A 22,196-nucleotide genomic window follows, 5' to 3' on the forward strand; every position below is an offset into this window, starting at 1 on the left:
ATAGGTCTAGTTACCTATTATCACGTGCGTGAACTCGACAATCGACTACTTTGGACTTCGACCGAAAACAGGATGTAAATACAGGTATGAGCGCTGGCTGAATTAACATCACTTTTATTAATATCTTTCACATCTACTGCAATCAGATTCATCCGTGTTCACTCTGAAGGAATCACTCAACATGGCTGGGCACTTGTAATGACACACCAAGGATGTTAAGAGGCTAAAAGCAGGTTTAAAACTTGCCCCATTGAAGTCAACAGGGTGCAAATTTTAAAAAGAGAATAACACGGTTTAGGCAACACCGATTTTTGTCGTTGTTCTCTGTACTGACAGCACTCCAAATTTACAAAAAAATGAGCTCAATGTTAAAATTGACCGGAGTTCTCCTTTAACAATTTGAGATGAGTGTGATTGCTGGTCAATGCCTCTTTTAACTGCTAAAAAAATACTTTTGTACGATTACTTATGTCTCTGACTCCAATGGTGATTAGGACCTGTGCGTGCCTTTAGAGGTTGTTTAATTCCTGGGGTGGAATCCCCCAGGTGGCGTAGTCGGAAATTATATTAATCTGAGTTTGCTGAGTGCGTGTACAGTAAGCGCTCCGCCCCACCCCGTAGCTTCCCCGCTCTGCCACATTTATATCAGTATACTTCGTATGAAAAAAAAATACTTTAAATACATTTTGGTATACACTTTTTTCACTGGGGCTGCAATGAACTTTAACAACAGGCAAGGAGAGAATTCGGTATGAAACAATTTAAGAATAATAGCTCCTAAAATCATGTTATGCTCAGTTGTAGTTTTAATCCCAGATCATTAACACTAGAAGTCCCAGAGAGCAGCCATTTGGCTTTTCTACCTATAAAACCCGCAGGACAGCCGATGGGCTGGAAGGCTTTAGGCTAATATCCTTAATCACCTGTGAACGGTTGCTTTTGTTATGTAAATAATGTGGGGCCATGCTGAGCCACTTCAAGGAAACTTGTGTTTCACTTTGCCATCTTAGGGAGAAATCAACACACATGTTTTTTTTCCTTTGTTGCTGAGATTTATTGATAAAAACAGTACAAAATAAAATAGAAACCAACCATTTGTACACATATTTACAAATATTATTAAAATGTGAGTGAGTACATTCCAGCAATCACTCACAATCCTGGCACTGCCATGGTATCTCCCGTCTGCATTTACCACATGTGTATCTGTAGCAGTGAACACATCGCACAGTGGCATGATTGTTCTTGCATTGGTGTTTGACTTGACACATGGCTCTTTTTCCAGGGCTAGGTGTGGAGGGTTGTGTCCGAAGCAATTGTTCTTTTCTTGCCTTCTTCGCACACATATGAGAGTTAGCCAACTCTCTTGCAAGCTCCACCAGGAAGTCCACCCGTCTTTCCTGCCTTCCGGTGCATGCTTGATACAGCACGTGCATTCAGTGCTGCCATGTCAATCATGTTATAGAACACGGCAACTGGCCAGCGCCGTGTCCCTGTGCGGACAGTGTACTCCCGCACCATCTGGTCCATCACATCCACGCCGCACTTTGTGGTGTTGTAAAGGGTGACAGTGTTTGGCTTCCTTTTGGTGGTATTATCAGTCTGAATCACGCTGTGCATGCTGCTAAGAATGTAGACGGTCTTCTTCCGTTTGGGAGCATATGCCGTCAGCGTAGCAGCAGTGGTTGAAAACACCTAATAAATAAGATAAATTGTTATTTTCATAGCACTTTTACACACAATGACACACTTGGCGGTGTTGATTCTAAAAATTAGAAACACAAACATAGAACCACAAAAGACCTGCAACATACCTGAGTGGTGAATTCATTGCGATCTGTGTGTCTAGCGGATTGAGGGATTTCCCGGCGAATCTTGTTGACTGTGCCGAGGATGGTGGTTTTCCGGCTAAGAAGTTTATGCGCAAGTGACAGCGATGTGAAGAAATTGTCCGTGGTAACATTTCTGCCCTTGTCTAGGAATGGTTCCATCAGCCTCATCACTACATTTTGATGGAACCTTGGTAAGCCCCCGCAAGATGACAATTGCAATAAATGCCATTAGTTCAGGGAGGGCCATGAACCAATGAACATGCTCCATTTCCTGTGCATGTTGAATAGTCCATTCTTGAATGCTATGAAGCATGTCAAGAGTGATGAAACACAGGAAGCTCTGAAGGCGACTCGAGATACTTTTCCTGGCCTTAGCCGTTGGCTCTCCATCTGCAGCGTACGCTTTGATTGGGGTGAAAGGGAGACGCATCCCCACCTGTTCTTCACGCCACACTGTGCCATCTTTCGCTGTCTCTGTCAGGTCAGTCCCCAAACGGGCTCTCTTTTTTGGTTGAGGAGCAGTCTCCTCATCTGCAGTGTGAACAAATTCAAATTGTGAGCAATGGAAAAGTCAAATGATATCACAAATGCATGCATAGATACTAATAATAATTCCAGTATCTCCTTCTCTGTATCGAAATAATGTCTGAAATATCTTCCTAAATAAAAAGATACAACTAAAGCAAAGAAACAACTAATAATGTTTTGCACTTCAGATGGCAGTGAATGTCTGCTAAGTAGTACAAACAAAAAAGTGGACAATACAAAAAAGGCAGAGTAAATATTTATGTCACTCCACTCTGCTTTTTTGGTGTTTTCCACTTACTGGTTTGAAATGAAATAGGAAATAATATGAAATGAAACTTAACCTGAAGACAGATCAGACAGCTCTGAGTCCGAATCCAGCTGTAGTTCTATGTCTTCTCCATCTGAGTCACAAGGGTTTACTTCACTCAGGATAATTTCCAAGGCCTGCCGAGTGGTGAGTCTTCTCTGCATTTTCTTTTCTTGGAGAGGAGGTTCGTACACCACAGAATTCTTGAGGGCACTGAAGTAGTAGGCTATGTGCAGTGAGATTTTATCCACCTCAGCACAAAAGGAATTACCTCTCATTTGAGAGCAAGCTGCATGCAATTAGATGTGCTAATTCATACCTGTTTACACCTGGGCAAGACCTTACATGCCAATGTGAGACATGGTCAATCAAGTTCTCTGCTTTTAACAGCCCTCCCTCCCCCACACATACAAACAAGCCACCAGCAACCATTCACACACACCCCCCAACCCCCCTGCAGATTGCTCAGGTAATGACCACATTTACACATGAATTGATGCTAATGATAGCCAAAAGACTAGCCAGTTAGCATCCACTTGGCTAAAGGAGGGTTACAAATCTCTGGGACTTCTAGTGTTAATGTGGTGTCAGGCAAAAGTGTTAGTAACAGTAGCAGTATTGTTGAGTGTTGATTTTAGTATTAGCATTAAACTCAGAAGATTAACTGGTTGAATTTTTTTAACAGAGAAAACAAAGTGTTTATTTTAGAAATCAGACAATGACTAAAATGGTACTTTATGAGAAAAAATGCAACGCCCCAAACTGTGGGAAGATTTTGCAAAGGTGCGAAGAGCTCATCTTCTCAAAGTGAGAAGTGCATAAACAGGAAACCATTTTCTTTTGGCATGTGCCCCAATATTTCCAGTGTTTCTTTTGAGATTTGAAACAGAACTTTACACAGGAAGGTAAAGGAGAATGATTGTGGAAAAAAAAACCCAACAAAAAAAACAACAATAAAAAAAATACTGGTGAGCAGACACTTCTCTAACGGTTGGGTTTTGCACGGATCAGATAGCCAAGGAGCTGCAGCCACAGAATTTAACTGTTAAACCGCATTTTCTGCAGAAGACACACAAAACATACCGTGTTAGAGTTGACAGCTCTTTCCGCATGACCTGTGTTCTGTGTGATGCTGTCCACACAACATATGTGTCATCTGGAGGGATCTACATTGTGCAGTGCACAAGTGTGAAATTGCACTGCATGGTGAGAATAGTCCTAACCTCATGAGTGCAGTGGAGAGAGAGACAGAGAGCTGGAGCACAGACAAAGGGTACGCAAAATGAAACACCCTCAGACCTCTAAACAGTTGCATCACCAGCACCTGTCATTTCTCTCAGTGAACCACAGACCACCTCACCACACACGTGTGACATGGGCTGCATGCTGCTGTCAAAGCTGTAGCTGTCTGGAGTTTTTACTTTCCGTTCGATGAGTAAGAACATGTAAATGTTCATTAATCAGTGCAGTTTTTTTGTTTAAAAAAATATTTATGGCAAAACAAAAGGGAGCAAGTGAAATTACATTAGAAATTCATAACAATTTCAAAGGAAATTGGGGTGACACTTTAGTTTAGGGTCCAGTTCTCAGTATTAACTAGTTGTTTATTAGCATGCATATTACTAGGATATTGGCTGTTTATTAGTACTTATAAAGCACATATTAATGCTTTATTCTGCATGACCATATTCTACATTCCTTAATCCTACAATACCTAAACTTAACAAGCACTTAATACATTTAACATTAACATTATCAACATTTGAAGTGGATCAAAAAAGTTCATCAAAGTTGTCCAAAGACAAGAACGGGTATTGTTCAAAGTTCATGTATAACTCTGATGAAAGGTTTTGATCCTCTTCAAATGATGACCACTGTAGTTAGTAATACTGTAATAGTGAGAATTGGACCCTAATCAAAATTGTGACTGAAATTGCCAATGAGGGAATATAGGTGTGCTAGAGTGTAAATAGACACTCTGAAAATAGTATTCTCTAAAGCAGTGGTTCTCAACTCCAGTCCTCGGGACCCGTTGCTCTGCACATTTTGTATGTCTCTCTTATCTGACACACTCAGTTCAGTTCATGGAGTCTCTCTGAACGAGCTGATGATCTGATTCAGATGTGTTAAATAAGGGAGACATACAAAATGTGCAGAGCAGCGGGTCCCGAGGACTGGAGTTGAGAACCACTGCTCTAAAGAAATGTCCACCACTTAGAGAGAATCTTTGAGCCTGCGGTTCAGGGCAAATTAATTTCCCTTCACACTTCTCTAGCGGATAGATTGCTCGCTGTCGTATCGCTCGCTCAAAGTGTTGGTGCATGCTTAAAAATAGAAAAGTTCTTGCAGATTAGAAAAAAAAAATATCTTGCATATTATTAAAATGTTGACCATTGAGCCATTGTCCTGATTTAAAAATGATTATTTTAAAAACTGTTTGTCACTGGTTGTGACGGAGAGACTAAACAAAGGAATAACACAAATATTATGAAGAAGGTTTAACAGGCTTTAATATCCAACAGGTATTCCCACAACAATAATCCAGACACAACTACACATAGATGAGACTCGACCATGAACACAAACTGACCTGACCTTAAGTAGAGAGAGGATAATGAGACATGAACACCTGAACACAATGACACACTCCTGAACTGAGTAATGAATCAAATTAACAACCTCACAGCAAACTAACTAAGGTGAAAACACAAACATATAGTCCATGTGGAGATGACAAAGAATAAACATAACCAGAGAAACATGACACTGTTCACTTTAAGGTTCTTTAGGGAACTCAAAACTCCTCTTTTTGGAACCTTTATTTTTAAGAGTGTGGGGTGTTGAAATACAGACATTTTTAGATGAAACCACTGCACACAGGAAATCACACTGCATGAATCAGAAAATAGCATTAACTTATTTATAAGTAACTTTGCAAATGCATGTCAAAACCAGCACTATCTGCCTTATATCTGCAAACACTTTATTGTGATTCCCCCAAAAAGACATGCCAAATTATTCCCCGAACCCTAACCTAACAGTCTACTAAGAGTTAGTTGTGCAATGTTACTTATAGTCAGTAGAATGTCTAAAGTGGACTATTAAAATAAACTGTAACCTAATTTGTAACTAATTTATCCTAATTATGACTAAATCATACAACACAGATCATAGTAATATGTAGTAATATTTTTTTTTCTTTCAACAATAGCGCAAGTAAAACCAAAATGTTGAATTATATAATATAACTGAGTTAATACAGATATTTACAGTTGTGTAAATTAAGTTTATATCTAGTAGCCTAATTTAGTTTAACAAATTTTGTAAAGATCTTTCTGATGGTGCTGCTGTGTATTTTATGTTTTCAAACGTCTGCATGGGCCAGATGGTCTATTCTGTCTGTGTGATACTACAGAAACATCTACAGCCCTGCTGTTGTCTGACACTTCACATAAGTCAAAGGACCATAAACACCTGTGGAAACACACAACCGTCTATCTCTTGAACAAGGTTTGTTTTTTTGTGCACCACTGAATACTGGCTGCATGCATCTGTAGATGTACATTTTGCATTGTGTTTTCTCTGCCTCTCTCTTTCTTTAGGCATCTGTTGTGTTGTGTGTGAATGTTCTAGAAACAGACTGAATGGTTCCTCTCATTTATGTTTACCATATGTTGAGTTCCTACAGGAGTCTCTGGGTTGCTCATTTGCTATTTGGCCGTACACAGCACAGACCTCTGAAAGTGGAACAAGTTGTTGCATGGAACGGATTATTCAGTGCCAGTCATAAACTATGTAAACTCATCTGAAATCTGTCATCTAACCATCTAATAATGTTCTGTTATTCTAATTCAAATGATTAAAAAGCCATAAAAACATGCAGATTTCAACACATTACATGACACAGTTTTCAAACTTAAAACTTGTCTATGTGTTTTGACAAACAAAACAAACAAAACTATGTGTTTTGGCCGTTCATTTACACGTCAACAGCGTTTTGGGGTCCCTGAAAACGCAAACTTTTGAAAACGGGTTTCAAAGTGTACTTTTTGAAAACAGTACCGTTATCTTCTTCGTGAAAAATACAAAAACACAAATTTGTGAAAACGGCACCGTCATGCATTACATTTACATTTATTCATTTAGCATACGCTTTTATCCAAAGTGACTTACAAATGAGAACAATAGAAGCAGTTATACTAACAGCAGGACAACAATATGCAAGTGCTATGATCCTTCTGAGTTTAATCTGATGCAGTACATGTTAATTTATTTATTATTTTTTTAAAATAGATATAGAATAGAAGAGAAATTGTTAGTATTAATAGATCAAGTGCTGTCGAAAAAGAAGCGTCTTCAGCCGTTTCTTGAAAGTGACTATGGACTCAGCAGCTCTGGTTGACTTAGCCAGATCATTCCACCAGCAGGGAACAGTCCAGGTATTGTGTGCCTCTTTGAGATGGCACCACAAGATGCCGTTCGCTTGCAGAGCTCAAGTTTCTGGATGGCACATAAGTCTGAAGTAATGAGTTTAACCCTCATGTGGTGTTCGGGTCATTTTGACCCGGAGAGAATTTTCTTTTACCCCAAAATACTAGTTAATGTTATCGCTTTGGACTGAAACTTAATGACTCTATTCACAGATGGTGAACTACTTCTCAAATGTTTTTGGACAATTTTCTTACTTTTTTAAGGGGGGTTTTGTCACCTTGTTACACTTGTGGTCTTCCCGGTCAAAAATGACCGGACTACAAAAAATTGCTTATAAATCACTTGTTATGCTATATTTTCACCCAATATTGGATTTAATCTTTTTGTCAACTTGCTCTCTTTCAATTAGTACTGGTTTTATATTTCTATTTGCATCTGATAAATCGTAGGCCTCATTTATTTGAAAGTAGGCATCTCATTTTTTGAGTAAAAAAAACATTATTTTTGAATAATTTTGGAAATTTTAAATAAAATCTGAAGAAAATTGGCACTGTTGATCACACTAGTCTACTTTAATATTTCACCAGGAATTTTGTTTTGAAAAGCTTTTATTTTGTATAAAATGGCACATTGTCACACTTGTGGTCTTCCCGGTCAAAAATGACCGGCCTACAAAAAATTGCTTATAAATCACTCTTTATGCAATATTATCACCCAATATTGGATTCAATCTTTTTGTCCACTTGTTCTCTTTCAATTAGGACTGGTTTTATATTTCTATTTGCATCTGATTAATTGTAGGCCTCATTTATTTGAGAGTAGGCATCTCAATTTTTGAGTAAAAAAAAAACATTATTTTTGAATAATTTTGGAAAAATAAAATAAAATCTGAAGAAAATTGGCACTGTTGATCACACTAGTCTACTTTAATTTTTCACCAGGAATTTTGTTTTGAAAAACTTTTATTTTGTACAATATGGCACAGAGTTATACTTGTGGTGTTCCACTGGGCCATTGTGGGCCATTGTTTCAATGGGCCATTGAAAATGAATGGGAGAGACCAATGCAAACAATGAATGGAACAACACAAAATAGGTATCATTTTAAAGCTTAGAATCTCAGCTTTTTAATGCATCTAATCACTTTGATCAACTCCTAACGAGTGCTGAGTTACCACTCTAAAACTGAGTGTACCCCCGCAGCTGTGAAATAAAACTTAAAATAGGTGTCATTTGAAAGCTTAGAGTCTGAAATTTACAATGAATGTAGCCAATTTGATAAACTCATAAGTAGTGCTGAGTTATTTGCTGATAAATAGAAGAAAAAAAATCATAATTTATAAACTACTTTTTTGTACTACATTCAGCAATATGTCAAATACATCATACAGCTCAGATAGTCCTGTGTCATATGTCATTTGAAATGTCTCAATGAATAGAATACAGCAAGCATAATTGTTTCAGGATTTTTACTAAACTTGAGCGAGGTTTTTGTAAAAGAAGCCCTTCAAGAGACCCATGTGTAAACCATATATGGATGATGGAATTTTAGTCCATCATAATCCATCACTCATATAATCATAATCCATCACTCAGAACTAAAGATATTCCTCATGGAGTTCTAACACAAAAAAATCCACACTCATGTAGCCAAGCAAGGTAGCTTAGACTTGGCCTTTTTACTCGTATCTTCATAAAAAGTACATTGATCATGAAAAATGGCACAACGTTATTTACAGCAGGAGCTCACGATTAAAAAGAGCCCAAACTCAATATATTCCATTAATCAGATCTAAAGATATTCCTCATGGCGTTCTAACTTTTCAGTCTCTCCCATTCACTTTCAATGGCCCATTGAAACAATGGCCCAGTGGAACACCACAAGTATAACTCTGTGCCATTTTGTTCAAAATAAACGTTTTTCAAAACAAAATTCCTGGTGAAAAATTAAAGTAGACTAGTGTGATCAACAGTGCCAGTTTTCTTCAGATTTTATTTTATATTTCCAAAATTATTCAAAAATAATGTTTTTTTTACTCAAAAAATGAGATGCCTACTCTCAAACAAATGAGGCCTACGATTATTCAGATGCAAATAGAGTCCTAATTGAAAGAGAAGAAGTTGACAAAAAGATTGAATCCAATATTAAGTGATAATACAACATAACAAGTGATTTATAAGCTTTTTTTTGTAGGCCGGTCATTTTTGACCGGGAAGATCCCGGGGGTTATAGGGTTTTGAACACCACACAAGGGTTAAGTAAAAGGGAGCAGAGCCAGTAGTTGTTCTGTAGGCAGACGTCAGTGACTTGAATTTGATGCGAGTGGCAACTGGCAACCAGTGCAATTTTGTGAGGAGAGGAGTGACGTGCTTTCTTTGGCTTGTTAAAGACCTCTCTAGCTGAAGCATTCTGGATCAGTTGCAGAGGTTTGACAGTGCAAGCTGGAAGACCAGCCAGGAGAGCATTACAATAGTCCAGTCTGGATAGAACTAGCGCTTGGACAAGGAGTTGTGTAGCATATGCTCTGATAGGAAGGGCCTGATCGTCCTAATGTTGTACAAGACAAATCTGCAGGACCGGGCAGTTCTAGCAATGTGGTCTGTGAAGTTCAATTGATCATCAATTACCACTCCAAGGTTCCTGGCTGACCTTGATGCAGTTATGGCTGACGAGCATAGCTGAATGGTGAAGTTGTGAAGAAGTGTTGGGTTGGCCGGGACCTTCTCTTCGCAAGGTTTAGTTGAAGGTGGTGGTCCTTCATCCAGCCAGAAATGTCTGTCAGGCAGGCTGAGATACAATCAGCTACCGTCGGATCCTCTGGTTGGAATGAGAGGTAGAGTTGTGTGTCATCAGTGTAGAAGTGATAGGAAAAGCCATGTTTCTGAATCACAGATCCTAGTGATGTCATGTAGATGGAGAAGAGAAGTGGTCCAAGCACTGAGCCCTGAGGTACTCCAGTAGCTAGATGTTGGGTCTTAGACACCACAGCCCTCCACACCCCTCCATGATACCATAAAGGACCTACCTGAGAGGTAAGACTTGAACCATTGGAGTGCGGTTCCCGAGATGCCTTTCATCTTTAGGATTGACAGGAGGATCTGGTGGTTAACTGTGTCAAAGGCAGCAGACAGATCCAGCAGGATGAGAACTGAGGATTTGGAAGCTGCTCTTGCCAGTCTCAGAGCTTCAATTACTGAGAGCAGGGCAGTCTCAGCTGAGTGTCCGCTTTTGAAACTAGACTGATTGTTGTCCAAGAGGTTGTTCTGTGTAAGGAAGGAAGAGATCTGGTTGAAAACAACTTCAAGTGTTCAAGTGTTTTTGCGACGAATGATAGAAGAGATAACGGTCTGTAATTTTCCAGATGTGCTGGATTTATCCAGCACAGATCATGCGTATTATGTTTGGTCTAGAGGCGCGCAAGTTTCACTTTACTAAGTGACATCGCCAACTACTGGCCTGACATGAATAATACAGCATTTTTAAGCGCTTTTGCTGATCCGTGTGAACGGGATTGTTTTGGCGATGTTGTCGTCTGTACACTAAGATGCAAAGGAAATATATTTGTATCACTTTTTACGCACATGGTAACACATGATGTTAAATTGTCAAATTGTCAAATAAAGTGACTTAATCGGACACTTTACACATAAATAGTACCGTTTACTGAGAATGACCCAATTACAAGGAAGTTTACTGTAATATGTTTATAAATTACTGTTATATGCTTTCTTTGTTTAGCAGCTTATTATTGTTCGTATAAATACGCAAGCTAGTTTTGATTTATTTTAGTCAATAGGAATTGCTTTGCGTAGTTAAAGTCTAGTTCATTGGCTGACATATGGAAGTAAAATAATGACAAATGTTTTTGAAACAAAAAAGCTTGTTGAATTGCAACTACTTGAAAAAATATGTATTGCGTTAACCCTGCTTGCATTTTAATGCATTGTATTTTTAGGGCTTGCATTTTTATGGGCTAAAATTCAACATGGTTGTATATTTAAGCTGTGAATATTTCAATTCAAAACATTTCACACATGTTTTAATTAACAAAAATTCAGTAATCCATATTCACCTGTCAGATTTCACTTCCAAAATATTCATTCTGTTTAAAAATACAACCTTATAATATTCGACAGTGTCAGCTGAAATATACAACCATGTTGAATTTCAGCCCTTAAAAATGCAAGCAGGGTTAATGCAATGCATATTTTTTCAAGTAGTGCAATCCAACAAGCTTTTTTGTTTAAAAAACATTTGTCATTATTTTACTTCCATACTGACATTTGAAAAATTCTTGTCATTTCAAAGTAACTGATCGCGGGGACAGTCCCTGTGAAACATGCGGTCAGCGCTTCTCTAAATGACTTTACTTATCTTGGAGATTGTCATGCCGAAATTATTCAACAACATTAAGAGGTGTTCGAACATTTATTGAAGACGTTTCCCCACTCATCCAAAAGGCTCCAGTAGATGTAGAATGGTTGAGTTTCCATCCCAGAAGCATTTAGTCTCACACTCGATGGTAATCATATTGAATGGGGAAACTACTGGTTGAAGATGAAAGGGCAGTGTTGTAGGTGGCTGACATGTGGTGTTGCGGTGAATTTGTCTTTTGAAAAGGAAAATGTGACTAACTATATATTTTTTAAAAGGACAATATTCTTACTGAGGCGTGAAATAAGCAATGATGGCAGAAAAGCCAAAAAAACAAAGGAAGGAGCCAGAAAAGGGATGGTTTGTTTGGTTTCATTTTACTCTGATATGGCTGTGTGTCTCAGTCGACCCTTATATTTCAGCTAAGGTTTGATTGCTTTTGGCTTGCTTAGTTGGGGACATTTAATATTCAACAATATTATTGATCTGCCTGCATTGACACCATTATATGAGAACTGAACTGAGTTGGACGATGACATCACTGTTTTCTCAAGAGCGGATATATATACAGTATATATACATATATATACATATATATATATATATATATATATATAAGTATATATATATACCGGGTTCAAGTGGTTTAAGGCCTTTAAGCACATGCGTAAAAAGATATTATGTTTTATTTAGCAAGCATGTAAAAACTTAGGAAACCAAAAGTAATTTATAAAAGATCATATAAGAGATTCAGTCAAGAATCATTTTGAACAGATGCAAATAATGTATGTTGGATTGATGTTTATAAGGAAGTTCATCCTGATAATGCATTGTAAGCATTTGAAAGATTATTTTACCCTTTGGTGGACAAACATGCACCTATGAAAAAATTTACAGTGAAGAATGTTAGGGCAGCATGGATTGTTAATGAGTTGAAAAACATTATGTTTGAGAGAGATGTGGCATAGGGTACAGCAAGCAGAACTGGGAACAAGGAGGATTGGGACATATATTGCAAATTAATAAATCAAGTAGCCTAACTAAAATTAATAGGAAAAAGAAAATAATGTTTTACAAAATTAAAATAAGTGAATGTAAATATGATTGTAAAAAAATGTGGAGTACACTCAATTAAATAATGGATAGGAAATCAAGTCAAATTCCTTCTTTTATTGATACAGGTGACTAATTTTTAACTATTTTTAAACCATATGAAATTGGAAATTATTTTAATGATTTTTTCATAAATAAAGTTTTAAGAAAATAAGGTTTTGTTTTTGGGTTTGTTCTTGTCATGTTTCTGTGTCATGTCATGTTTCCATGTCTGTCATGTGATTCCCTGTTTGTCATGTGATCCTGCCATGTGTCTTGTCATTGGTTTATTGTCTGATTATTGTTCACAGGTGTCCCTTGTCTAGTCATTAGTCTTGTGTGTATTTAAGCCCTCATGTTTGCCATCTGTCTTGGTCAAGTATTGTTTCCTGTAAATCTGTTGTTGTGCAAGTTCATGTTCATGCCTTGGTTTTTGTTTTCATGCCACGCCATGTTTTTGTTTCATGTTTTTTTTATTTATAATAAACTGCACTTGGGTTCTCTCAACTTGCCTCCAGTGGATACCATTATTACAGTTGATAAATCCTTTACAGTCATTTTGGCATCATGCCTCAACTTTGCTGCTGCGGTATACAAAAACGGTTTGAAAATCGACACGAAATCCATGAGTTTTTTTCGGCACGATCTGGAGATGATACAATTCGATTTTGGTGAAAATCGGACAAACGGTCTAGGAAAAGTTAGAAAAAGTAGGTATTGAATGAAAATCAAGATGGCGGACAGTTTGGCTGACTATGGGAACATTTGGTACTGTATCTATGTGTTCGGCATAACCCAAGGAATCTATTAAGACCAGTGTCATTACAATAGGCAAATGTATTAAAAATTAAAGTTTGGAAATTTTCTTAACTTTTTTACCACAAGGTGGCGCTGCCCTGAAACTTTTTGAGTACCTTCAAGACATGGTGCCAGTGACATACCAATTTTCTTAAAGGGATCGTTCACTTTGAAATTAAATTTTGGTATGTTTTAGCTTACCTCAAGGGCATCCAAGATGTAGGTGTCTTTGTTTCCGCAGTAGTTTCAATTTTGATATTTTTAGGTCAAACCGTTCTTGTCTGTCAGTCATATAATGCAGGTCTATGGTCACCCCCTCAAAGACCATGCACAGAGAAGTCCTAATTAAACAATTCCCCATCGTAAGTACACATTGATGGCCTAAGACACGAAACGAGCGGTTTGTGTGAGAAAACGAACAGTATTTATATCGTTTTTACCTCTTGTACACAACCACATCCAAGTGATCTGAGGGCGCGCTCGCTTCCGGCGCTTTCTTCTTCTTGTTTTTTTTACGGCGGATCGCAAACAAATATGTGCATTACCGCCACCCATCTCAGAAATGGACCATTGACACTTTTCTATACTACTTTAACCTATCAACCGACATAAATTCCCCTTATTTACCCGCAGAGAGGCTTCATAGAATTTCATCCGGCGCTGCGGAAAAATTACCATTTCCCCCCCATAACAGGAAAAAAAAAAAACTAATTTAATTCCGGCGCTTTCCGGCACTTGCACAGCGCGCACACGTCACACACCAGGAAGCGCGCGCGCCCTCAGATCACTTGGACGCTTGGACGTGTTTTTTTTTTCCTGTCATGGGGGCTGAGAGTGGACGGAGGAGCTGAACCGGATGAAATTCTATGAAGCCGCCGGATGAAATTCTATGAAGCCTCTATGCGGGTAAATAAGGGGAATTTATGTTGGTTGATAGGTTAAAGAAGTATAGGAAAGTGTCAATGGTCCATTTCTGAGATAGGTGGCGGTAATGCACATATTTGTTTACGATCCGCCGTAAAAAAAAAACAAGAAGAAAGCGCTGGAAGCGAGCGCGCCCTCAGATCACTTGATGTGGTTGTGTACAAGAGGTAAAAACGATATAAATACTGTTCGTTTTCTCACACAAACCGCTTGTTATGATGTAACCGATGTGGCTCGGGTTAAATCAATCACTGTGGTACGTCTGGTCAGGACGCAATGAAGATGCACTTAGGTTTCGTTGAGGATTTATTGGGTGTACTTGTATGTGTGTGGTTCTATAAGACAAATAGAAACCAATATATCAATACTTAACATTCATAAAATAATTGTTAATCAATAACAAAGACATTTCAATAGTTAGAAAGCATTAGAACATATCCAGAAGTCATATTATTCACTTTTGTTATCTTATCTGACTTTGGTCAGACTGGGGATCGAACCCCTGGCCATTGCGTTAATGACGTCACATCGATAGCACGTGCAAAACAAAATGACGAAGCACTTTTCTTAGCATACTCGGCAATATCAACAAATAATATAAATATACCCGTCCCAAATGAAAGGCTATTACAATAATGCTTGATATAAACAACAAGAACGTACTCTGTAAACAATTATTAACATGCAATAAGATAATATGCAGATCGATCGGCCGTACAAACTACTTTAATTAGGCCTATTTAACCTAACAAACAGAACTATGTTGATAACTTATAAACCACAAATGAAATACAATCTATAAACATAGAAACTTACTTTTAGATGCACGCACACGATTAATAACACCACTTTCTGATCTGAGGCAATCTCTCGTGAGCTCCGCAGTCCACACTCTACAGATTCATAACAACAACTAACGCACTTCCTTTCCAGCATATTACAATTACTCCGTTATTCCACAAGGGGGCGTTCACAGTCCATAGTCATTGAATCTGTCAACTCTCAATATGAAAACCCTACTAATAAATCTATTACCTGAAGTGCTAAATACAAACCCTTTGTAACAGCCGCCCCCAAATTTGCATAGTCAAATTTGCTTATTTAGAAGGGCTTGAAACTACATCTGTGCCTGGGAGTGCCGGTAGTTTGATGAGGCGCGCTACAGGTCTGATATATGTTCTGTCTTTAATTTTCACCTCAGCTGTTCTGATTCGTCCATCAGTCCCGGGGAAAACATTAGTGATTCTTCCTACAGGCCAGAGTGCTCTGGGTAACTGTGGATCCACAGTCATAACAATCATGTCCAACTGCAACTGGTCTTTGTCCCTCTGCCATTTAGCACGGGTTTGTAGGTTGGGCAGGTAGTACTTAGTGAAGTGTGTCCAGAACTGATCGGCAAGTACTTGAGAGTGTCTCCATCTACGGCGGCTTAAGAGTTCTGTTTCATGATAAACGGTCTGTGGGAGTGATGGATCCAGCCGCCCCATGAGAAGAAGGTTTGGAGTCACCGGGTTGGGGTCAGCAATATCTGTGGAAATGTAACCCAGAGGTTTAGAATTCAGAATTCCTTCTATTTCAGTGAGAACCGTGTTCAGGACCTCCTCAGTCGTACTTTGCCCTTGTAAAGTGGCATACAGTGCAGACTTGATGGATCTTATCTCACGTTCCCAAACTCCTCCAAAATGGGGACTACTGGGAGGATTAAATCTGAAATGTATTTGCTGTTTGGCCAACTCTGTCTGCAGGGTAGGACCCAATGATTTGAATGACTCTTGGAGCTCTCTTTCGCCACCTTTAAAGTTTGTGCCTTGATCTGATAGCAATTCTGAAGGTTTTCCTCGGCGTGATGTAAAGCGTCTTAGAGCCATCAGGAATGAGTCAGTATCAAGGCTGCTTAAAAGGTCGATGTGGACAGCACGGGTAGTCAGGCATTTAAACAAGATGCCCCAACGTTTCTCACATCGTCTACCTATTTTAACTGTAAATGGTCCAAAACAGTCCATTCCAGTAGAGAAGAATGGGGGTTTGAATATTTGCAGTCTGGCCTGAGGGAGATCTGCCATTTGAGGCACTGTCGGTTTAGCTCGCCACCTTTGACAGTCTGGGCAGGAGTATTGCTGCCGTTTAACGGCTTCTCTACCGCGTAAAATCCAATATTTACGGCGGATCTCTGCAAAGACCCGTTCAGAACCAGGGTGATGAAGCTCTTTATCCATGTCCTGAATGAGTAATTGGGTTATTTTGTGGGATGGATCTAGGACAACTGGGTGGATAACATCTGCATCCAGTTGTTGACTGCGGCGAAGTCGCCCACCAACTCGAATGAGGCCCACTGTATGGTCATACTCAGGTGCCAAAGTTATTAGGCGGCTAGAATACGGTACTGGTTTACCTTCCACTAGACAGTGGAGGTCCTCAGGGAAGCTATCATATTGAACTTTCTTCAGAATGTCTCTTTCTGCTAATTGATGATCCTCAGCTGAGGGATCCCCTTCTTTACCTGCCACCTCATGGCGTAGAAGTGCTGCAGCTTCCACTAAAGCTTTAAAACTGCTGAACTGTTGTGGGTCAGGCAAGGACTGAATATCAGTAACTGTTACGTGACTACAGAAAGTAGTCTTCTTCAGTTCAGCAGGATTGTCAGAAACGCAGAAACGCAGCATGTCGCCTCAAGTCATGCTTGTGATGAAAATGTACCAAGTTTGGTCTGAATGGATAAAGCGTTGCGGAGATACAGCCCTAAGTCTGTTTTTGCAAGCACTACGTAAAATTAGTTTGTGCCGCATTCGAGAACGGTTTGACGAATCAACTTGAATTCCGTAACTTTCTGTCGGCATGGTCTGAAGATGATCTGGTTCCATTTTCATGAAAATTGGAGCAATCGTCTAGGACGAGTTAAAAAAAGTAGGTTTGAAAAAAAAAAAAAAAATGGCAGAATTTTTTTCATGACGGAAAAAAAAACGCCATAGGGTGCAATCGAATCGGCTTGAGCCAAGGAATCAGGAATCAGAAAGATTTTTGCTACTGGCCCTTATCGTTCAAAAGTTCTTAGCATAAACATGCTAAGAACAATGCGCATGCGTCGCGTCTGAACGTGTTGTTGTCTTTGGAGCTCCATCGATTGATTTATAATTCTTGATTTTCTCTTTAAACTCACTTACAACGAACATTTTCTACTTTTCCTCACCTCATAGTTATAACACGGACTGTTGAGCAGACGCGTCTCAAGCCTATTAGTGATTCAATGCCGGATACTCTTAAAGGTTACTCCCTTGGATCACGGCTGAACGCGTCTTCTCCACACTCACTTACAAACAAACATTTTTTCGCCTATCTAGCGTCTACTCTACACCCGTACCACTAAAAAGACGGATTATAGCCAAGACTTCAGCCATAAAATAGTATTAATATAAATAGTATCACTGGTAGCGTCGTTGCTAACTTAACGTTACTGTCCATCTGTTAAAATGGCGAATATATCAGATGTAAGTAGTCTACCTTTTGGTGCAGGTGAAGACACATTTGAACTTCACGCACTGCAGTCTGAGCTGGAAGCTGTTGAGAAACAGATCCACGACCTTTTAGTGAGACAGGCCGAGCTGATAGACCGGCGTTTGGCTCTTGAAACATCACGCGCCGATGCACACAAATCAGTGATTAACGTTACTAACCCGCTGATTCCGACCTCGTCTACTCCGTGCGTTACTCAGCATCGGTCCCGAGCGTCGAGGTCGCGATCAGCCATGGTCTCGATCACTCCGGCTCCAACACGCCACCACGAAGCCTGGATGGTTCCGCAGCGGAAGACGCGAGTCAGGTCTAGACCAAGAAAACTCTCTCCGACCCTCCCGGTTTTCGAGATATCCACACAAAACCGCTTCTCACCGCTTCAACAGAACGTGATGCTGTGATCATCGGCGATTCCATCGTTCGAAACGTACACGCTACGTTAAGTAAAAGTAAGGTGCATAGTCACTGCTTTCCTGGTGCTCGTGTTTCTGAAATCGCTGCTCGCGTTCCCGAGATTCTGAACGAGCGCGTCGGAACTGTGGTCCTGCAGGACCGCTTCCCACGTACCGACTAGGTCATGAAAAGTTTAGTAGATTATTCGCGCTAAATGAATGGTTAATGTCATGGTGCAATGAGCAGAAACTGCTCTTTGTAAATAATTGGAATCTGTTTTGGGAGCGTCCTAGGCTTTACCGTGCTGATGGCTTACACCCAAGCAGATTCGGATCGGATCTTCTGTCAGATAACATCTCCAAAATGTTAAATACCTTTTGACTAGTAACCAAAAGTTAGAGATCTATAGAGATATTCTCAATGTTACTCAGAAAACGGGCTATCAGTTTATTTCGTTTGAAGTACTTGTACTAAATGTTACGCTCTTAGATGTTCGAAAAACATCCCTATTATCTCTAGCCTTGGCTACCGTATATAGACCGCCTGGGCCTTACGCTGATTTCCTAAAAGAGTTTGCAGATTTTCTCTCAGACCTATTAGTTAATGTCGATAAAGCATTAATTGTTGGAGACTTTAATATCCACGTAGATAATTCAAATGATGCGTTAGGGGCTGCGTTTACAGATTTATTAAACTCCTTTGGGGTCAAGCAAAACGTTACCGGACCAACTCATCATTTTAATCATACACTCGATTTAATTATATCACATGGAACCGATCCAACCGATATAGATATCATTCCACAAAGTGACGATGTCATTGACCATTACATGGTAACTTGCATATTACGTACTCCTGTAATATATCATGCTGCGCCGCGTTATCGATTAGGCAGAACAATACTTCCATCCACCATAGATAATTTTTCAAATTGCTTATCTGATCTGTCTCAGCTGCTCAGTGAACCCAAACAAACAGATGAACTTGAGGAATTAACTAGCACTATGAGCACCATTCTCTCTGGAACATTGGATATTGCTGCACCCATTAGATTAAAAAAGGTCAGAGAGAAAAGTAAAGCACCATGGTACAACAATACTACGCATGTTCTAAAGAGAGAAACCCGTAATTTAGAGCGTAAATGGAAAAAAACTAACTTAGAGGTCTTTAGAATCGCATGGAAAGACAGTATGTCACGTTATAAAAAGGCCCTAAAAGCGGCCAGGGCTGAGCACCTCCGAAAACTAATAGAAAACAACCAAAACAATCCTAGGTTCTTATTTAACACCGTGGCTAGACTAACAAATAAACAGATGTCACCTGAACAAAATATTCCGTTACAGTTTAGTTGTAATGATTTCATGAAGTTCTTCACTGAGAAAATAGAAAACATCAGAACCACAATTGTAAACGTTCAATCCTCAATCGCGCCTTATAATTCAGCCTCAATTATCACCCCGCAAGAACAATTACAGTGCTTTACAACTATAGAACAAAAAGAGATAAATAAACTTATCACTTCATCTAAAACAACAACATGTTTATTAGATCCTATACCAACTAAACTACTGAAAGAAGTGTTACCTGTAGTGGAAGAGCCTCTCCTCAATATTATTAACTCATCTTTATCTTTAGGTCATGTTCCAAGAACATTTAAACTGGCAGTTATAAAACCTCTCATTAAGAAACCACAATTAGATCCACATAATCTAGCAAATTATAGACCCATTTCAAATCTACCTTTTATGTCTAAAATACTAGAAAAAGTTGTGTCCGCCCAACTGGGCTCATTCTTGCATGAAAATGACATCTATGAAAAGTTTCAGTCAGGATTCAGGCCGCATCATAGCACTGAAACTGCGCTTGTTAAAATCACAAATGATTTACTTTTAGCTTCTGACCAAGGCTGTATCTCAATATTAGTTTTACTTGATCTTAGTGCTGCGTTCGATACTATAGATCACACAATACTCTTAGATCGACTACAAAATTATACTGGTGTTCAAGGACAAGTATTAAGCTGGTTTAGATCGTATTTATCTGACCGCTACCATTTTGTCTATTTAAATGGAGAAAAATCGATCATAACTCCAGTAAACTATGGAGTGCCGCAGGGATCTGTGTTAGGCCCTCTGTTATTTTCAATATATATGCTGCCACTTGGAAATATTATAAGGAAACATGGAATTAGTTTCCATTGTTATGCTGATGACACTCAAATCTATATTTCATCACAGCCAGATGAAAACGCTAAATTATCCAAATTGACAGAGTGTGTTAAAGATATAAAAGATTGGATGACGCGCAATTTTCTTTTATTAAATCCAGACAAGACAGAGGTACTAATCATCGGTTCAAAAAACCACCCACAAAACCTCTCACAATACAACTTTAACATAGTAGGATGTCCTGTTACTTTATCCTCTACAGTAAAAGATCTGGGTGTTATATTAGACTGCAACCTGTCTTTTGAAAATCATATTTCATATGTTACAAGAACAGCCTTTTTCCACCTTAGAAACATTGCTAAGCTACGTAACATGCTATCAGTTTCTGACGCAGAAAAGTTAGTTCATGCATTCATGACCTCGAGACTAGATTACTGTAATGCTTTATTAGCTGGTTGTCCTGCAACCTCAATAAACAAGCTACAGTTAGTCCAAAATGCCGCCACTAGAGTTCTAACTAGATCAAGAAAATATGATCATATAAAACCAATTTTATCATCACTACATTGGTTACCTATAAAGTTCCGTATTAATTACAAGGTATTGCTACTGACTTATAAAGCCCTAAACGGCTTAGCTCCAGTCTATTTAACCGATCTTCTATCGCCCTATAATCCATCGCGCTCTTTAAGATCACTAAATTCTAGGCTTTTGGTCATACCTAGGATATCCAGATCCACCAAAGGAGGGAGAGCATTTTCACATTTAGCTCCAAAACTCTGGAATAGTCTTCCTGATACAGTTCGTTGCTCAGACTCGCTCTCCCAGTTTAAAACTAGATTAAAGACGCATCTCTTCAGCCAGGCATTCATATAATACTTTTAATCTTACAGTTAAATCCGACCTCTAGTTCATAAACGCCAGAGGAGAACTGGCCCCCGACTGAGCCTGGGTTCTCCCAAGGTTTTTTTTTTTCTCCATTAGGTCACCTGATGGAGTTTTTCGGTTCCTTGCCACTGTTGCCTTTGGCTTGCTCAGTTGGGGATATTTGGGGATATTTAATTTAATTAATCAATCAACGATACTATTGATCAGCATTACCAAACGTGAACATTCCACTAGAAACAAACATTGATGTATTGTTTTAATTTAATACTGTGAAGCTGCTTTGATACAACCTGCGTTGTGAAAAGCGCTATATAAATAAACTTGACTTGACTTGACTTGACTTAAACATGAGTGAAAATTTGGTCAGATGGTAGCGCTAGAGGGATTGAGTTAGAGACTCCAAATCTGCTATGGTGACAGTTCAGAATATCCTGTATCAGTTTGTCAACTTTCCCGCAAGCAGTTCTATGGTCTGCCATAGACTTCCATGGTGGAAGAAGAAGCAAAAAACGGAAGAAGAATAATAAGAACGCCAACGGATACAATAGGTGCCTACACACTTTCAGTGCTTGGTGCCCAATGAACTAAATTAATAACTTTTTTACAACAAAAATGAATATCACTGAACTTACTTAAGCTGGACTATGACACTATTTTCTTCTAGATCTGCTGTACAGCCCAAAAAAAAAAAATGTTGCAATTTGTTCCTGTTATCATTGTAAAGATGCTTTGAAACAATCGGTATTGTAAAAAGCGCTATAAATAAAGGTGACTTGACTTGATTGGTTTCCTGAATGGTTTAAAGGGTCATTTGTTAACCTTTTCTCAGAAGTTAATTATAGAATCCTCAAGTCAATGTCACATGTCTAAAATGCAGAATTACAATATGTCCCAGTATATCCACAAGTATAAAAAATATCTTTAAGCAATTCACCATTTTTCTAGGATATT

At 38.9% G+C, this 22,196-nt stretch overlaps 1 protein-coding gene across 1 annotated transcript; it reads right to left on the bottom strand.

Annotated features, from left to right (window-relative positions):
• Nucleotides 1-1,037: 1,037 nt before the first annotated feature.
• Nucleotides 1,038-3,893, bottom strand: LOC307170619 (uncharacterized protein). The gene is made up of 3 exons (XM_079891805.1): nucleotides 2,702-3,893; nucleotides 1,815-2,363; nucleotides 1,038-1,695 (listed from the first exon to the last, which is right to left on the bottom strand). The coding sequence occupies exons 2-3, from the start codon at nucleotides 1,998-2,000 to the stop codon at nucleotides 1,354-1,356; spliced, it is 528 nt and encodes a 175-aa protein (XP_079747931.1). The 5' UTR covers nucleotides 2,001-2,363; nucleotides 2,702-3,893; the 3' UTR covers nucleotides 1,038-1,353.
• Between the last annotated feature and the right edge of the window lie 18,303 nt (nucleotides 3,894-22,196).

Source organism: Squalius cephalus (assembly GCF_949319135.1).
Source record: "Squalius cephalus genome assembly, chromosome: 14".
Lineage (NCBI taxonomy): Eukaryota > Metazoa > Chordata > Actinopteri > Cypriniformes > Leuciscidae > Squalius > Squalius cephalus.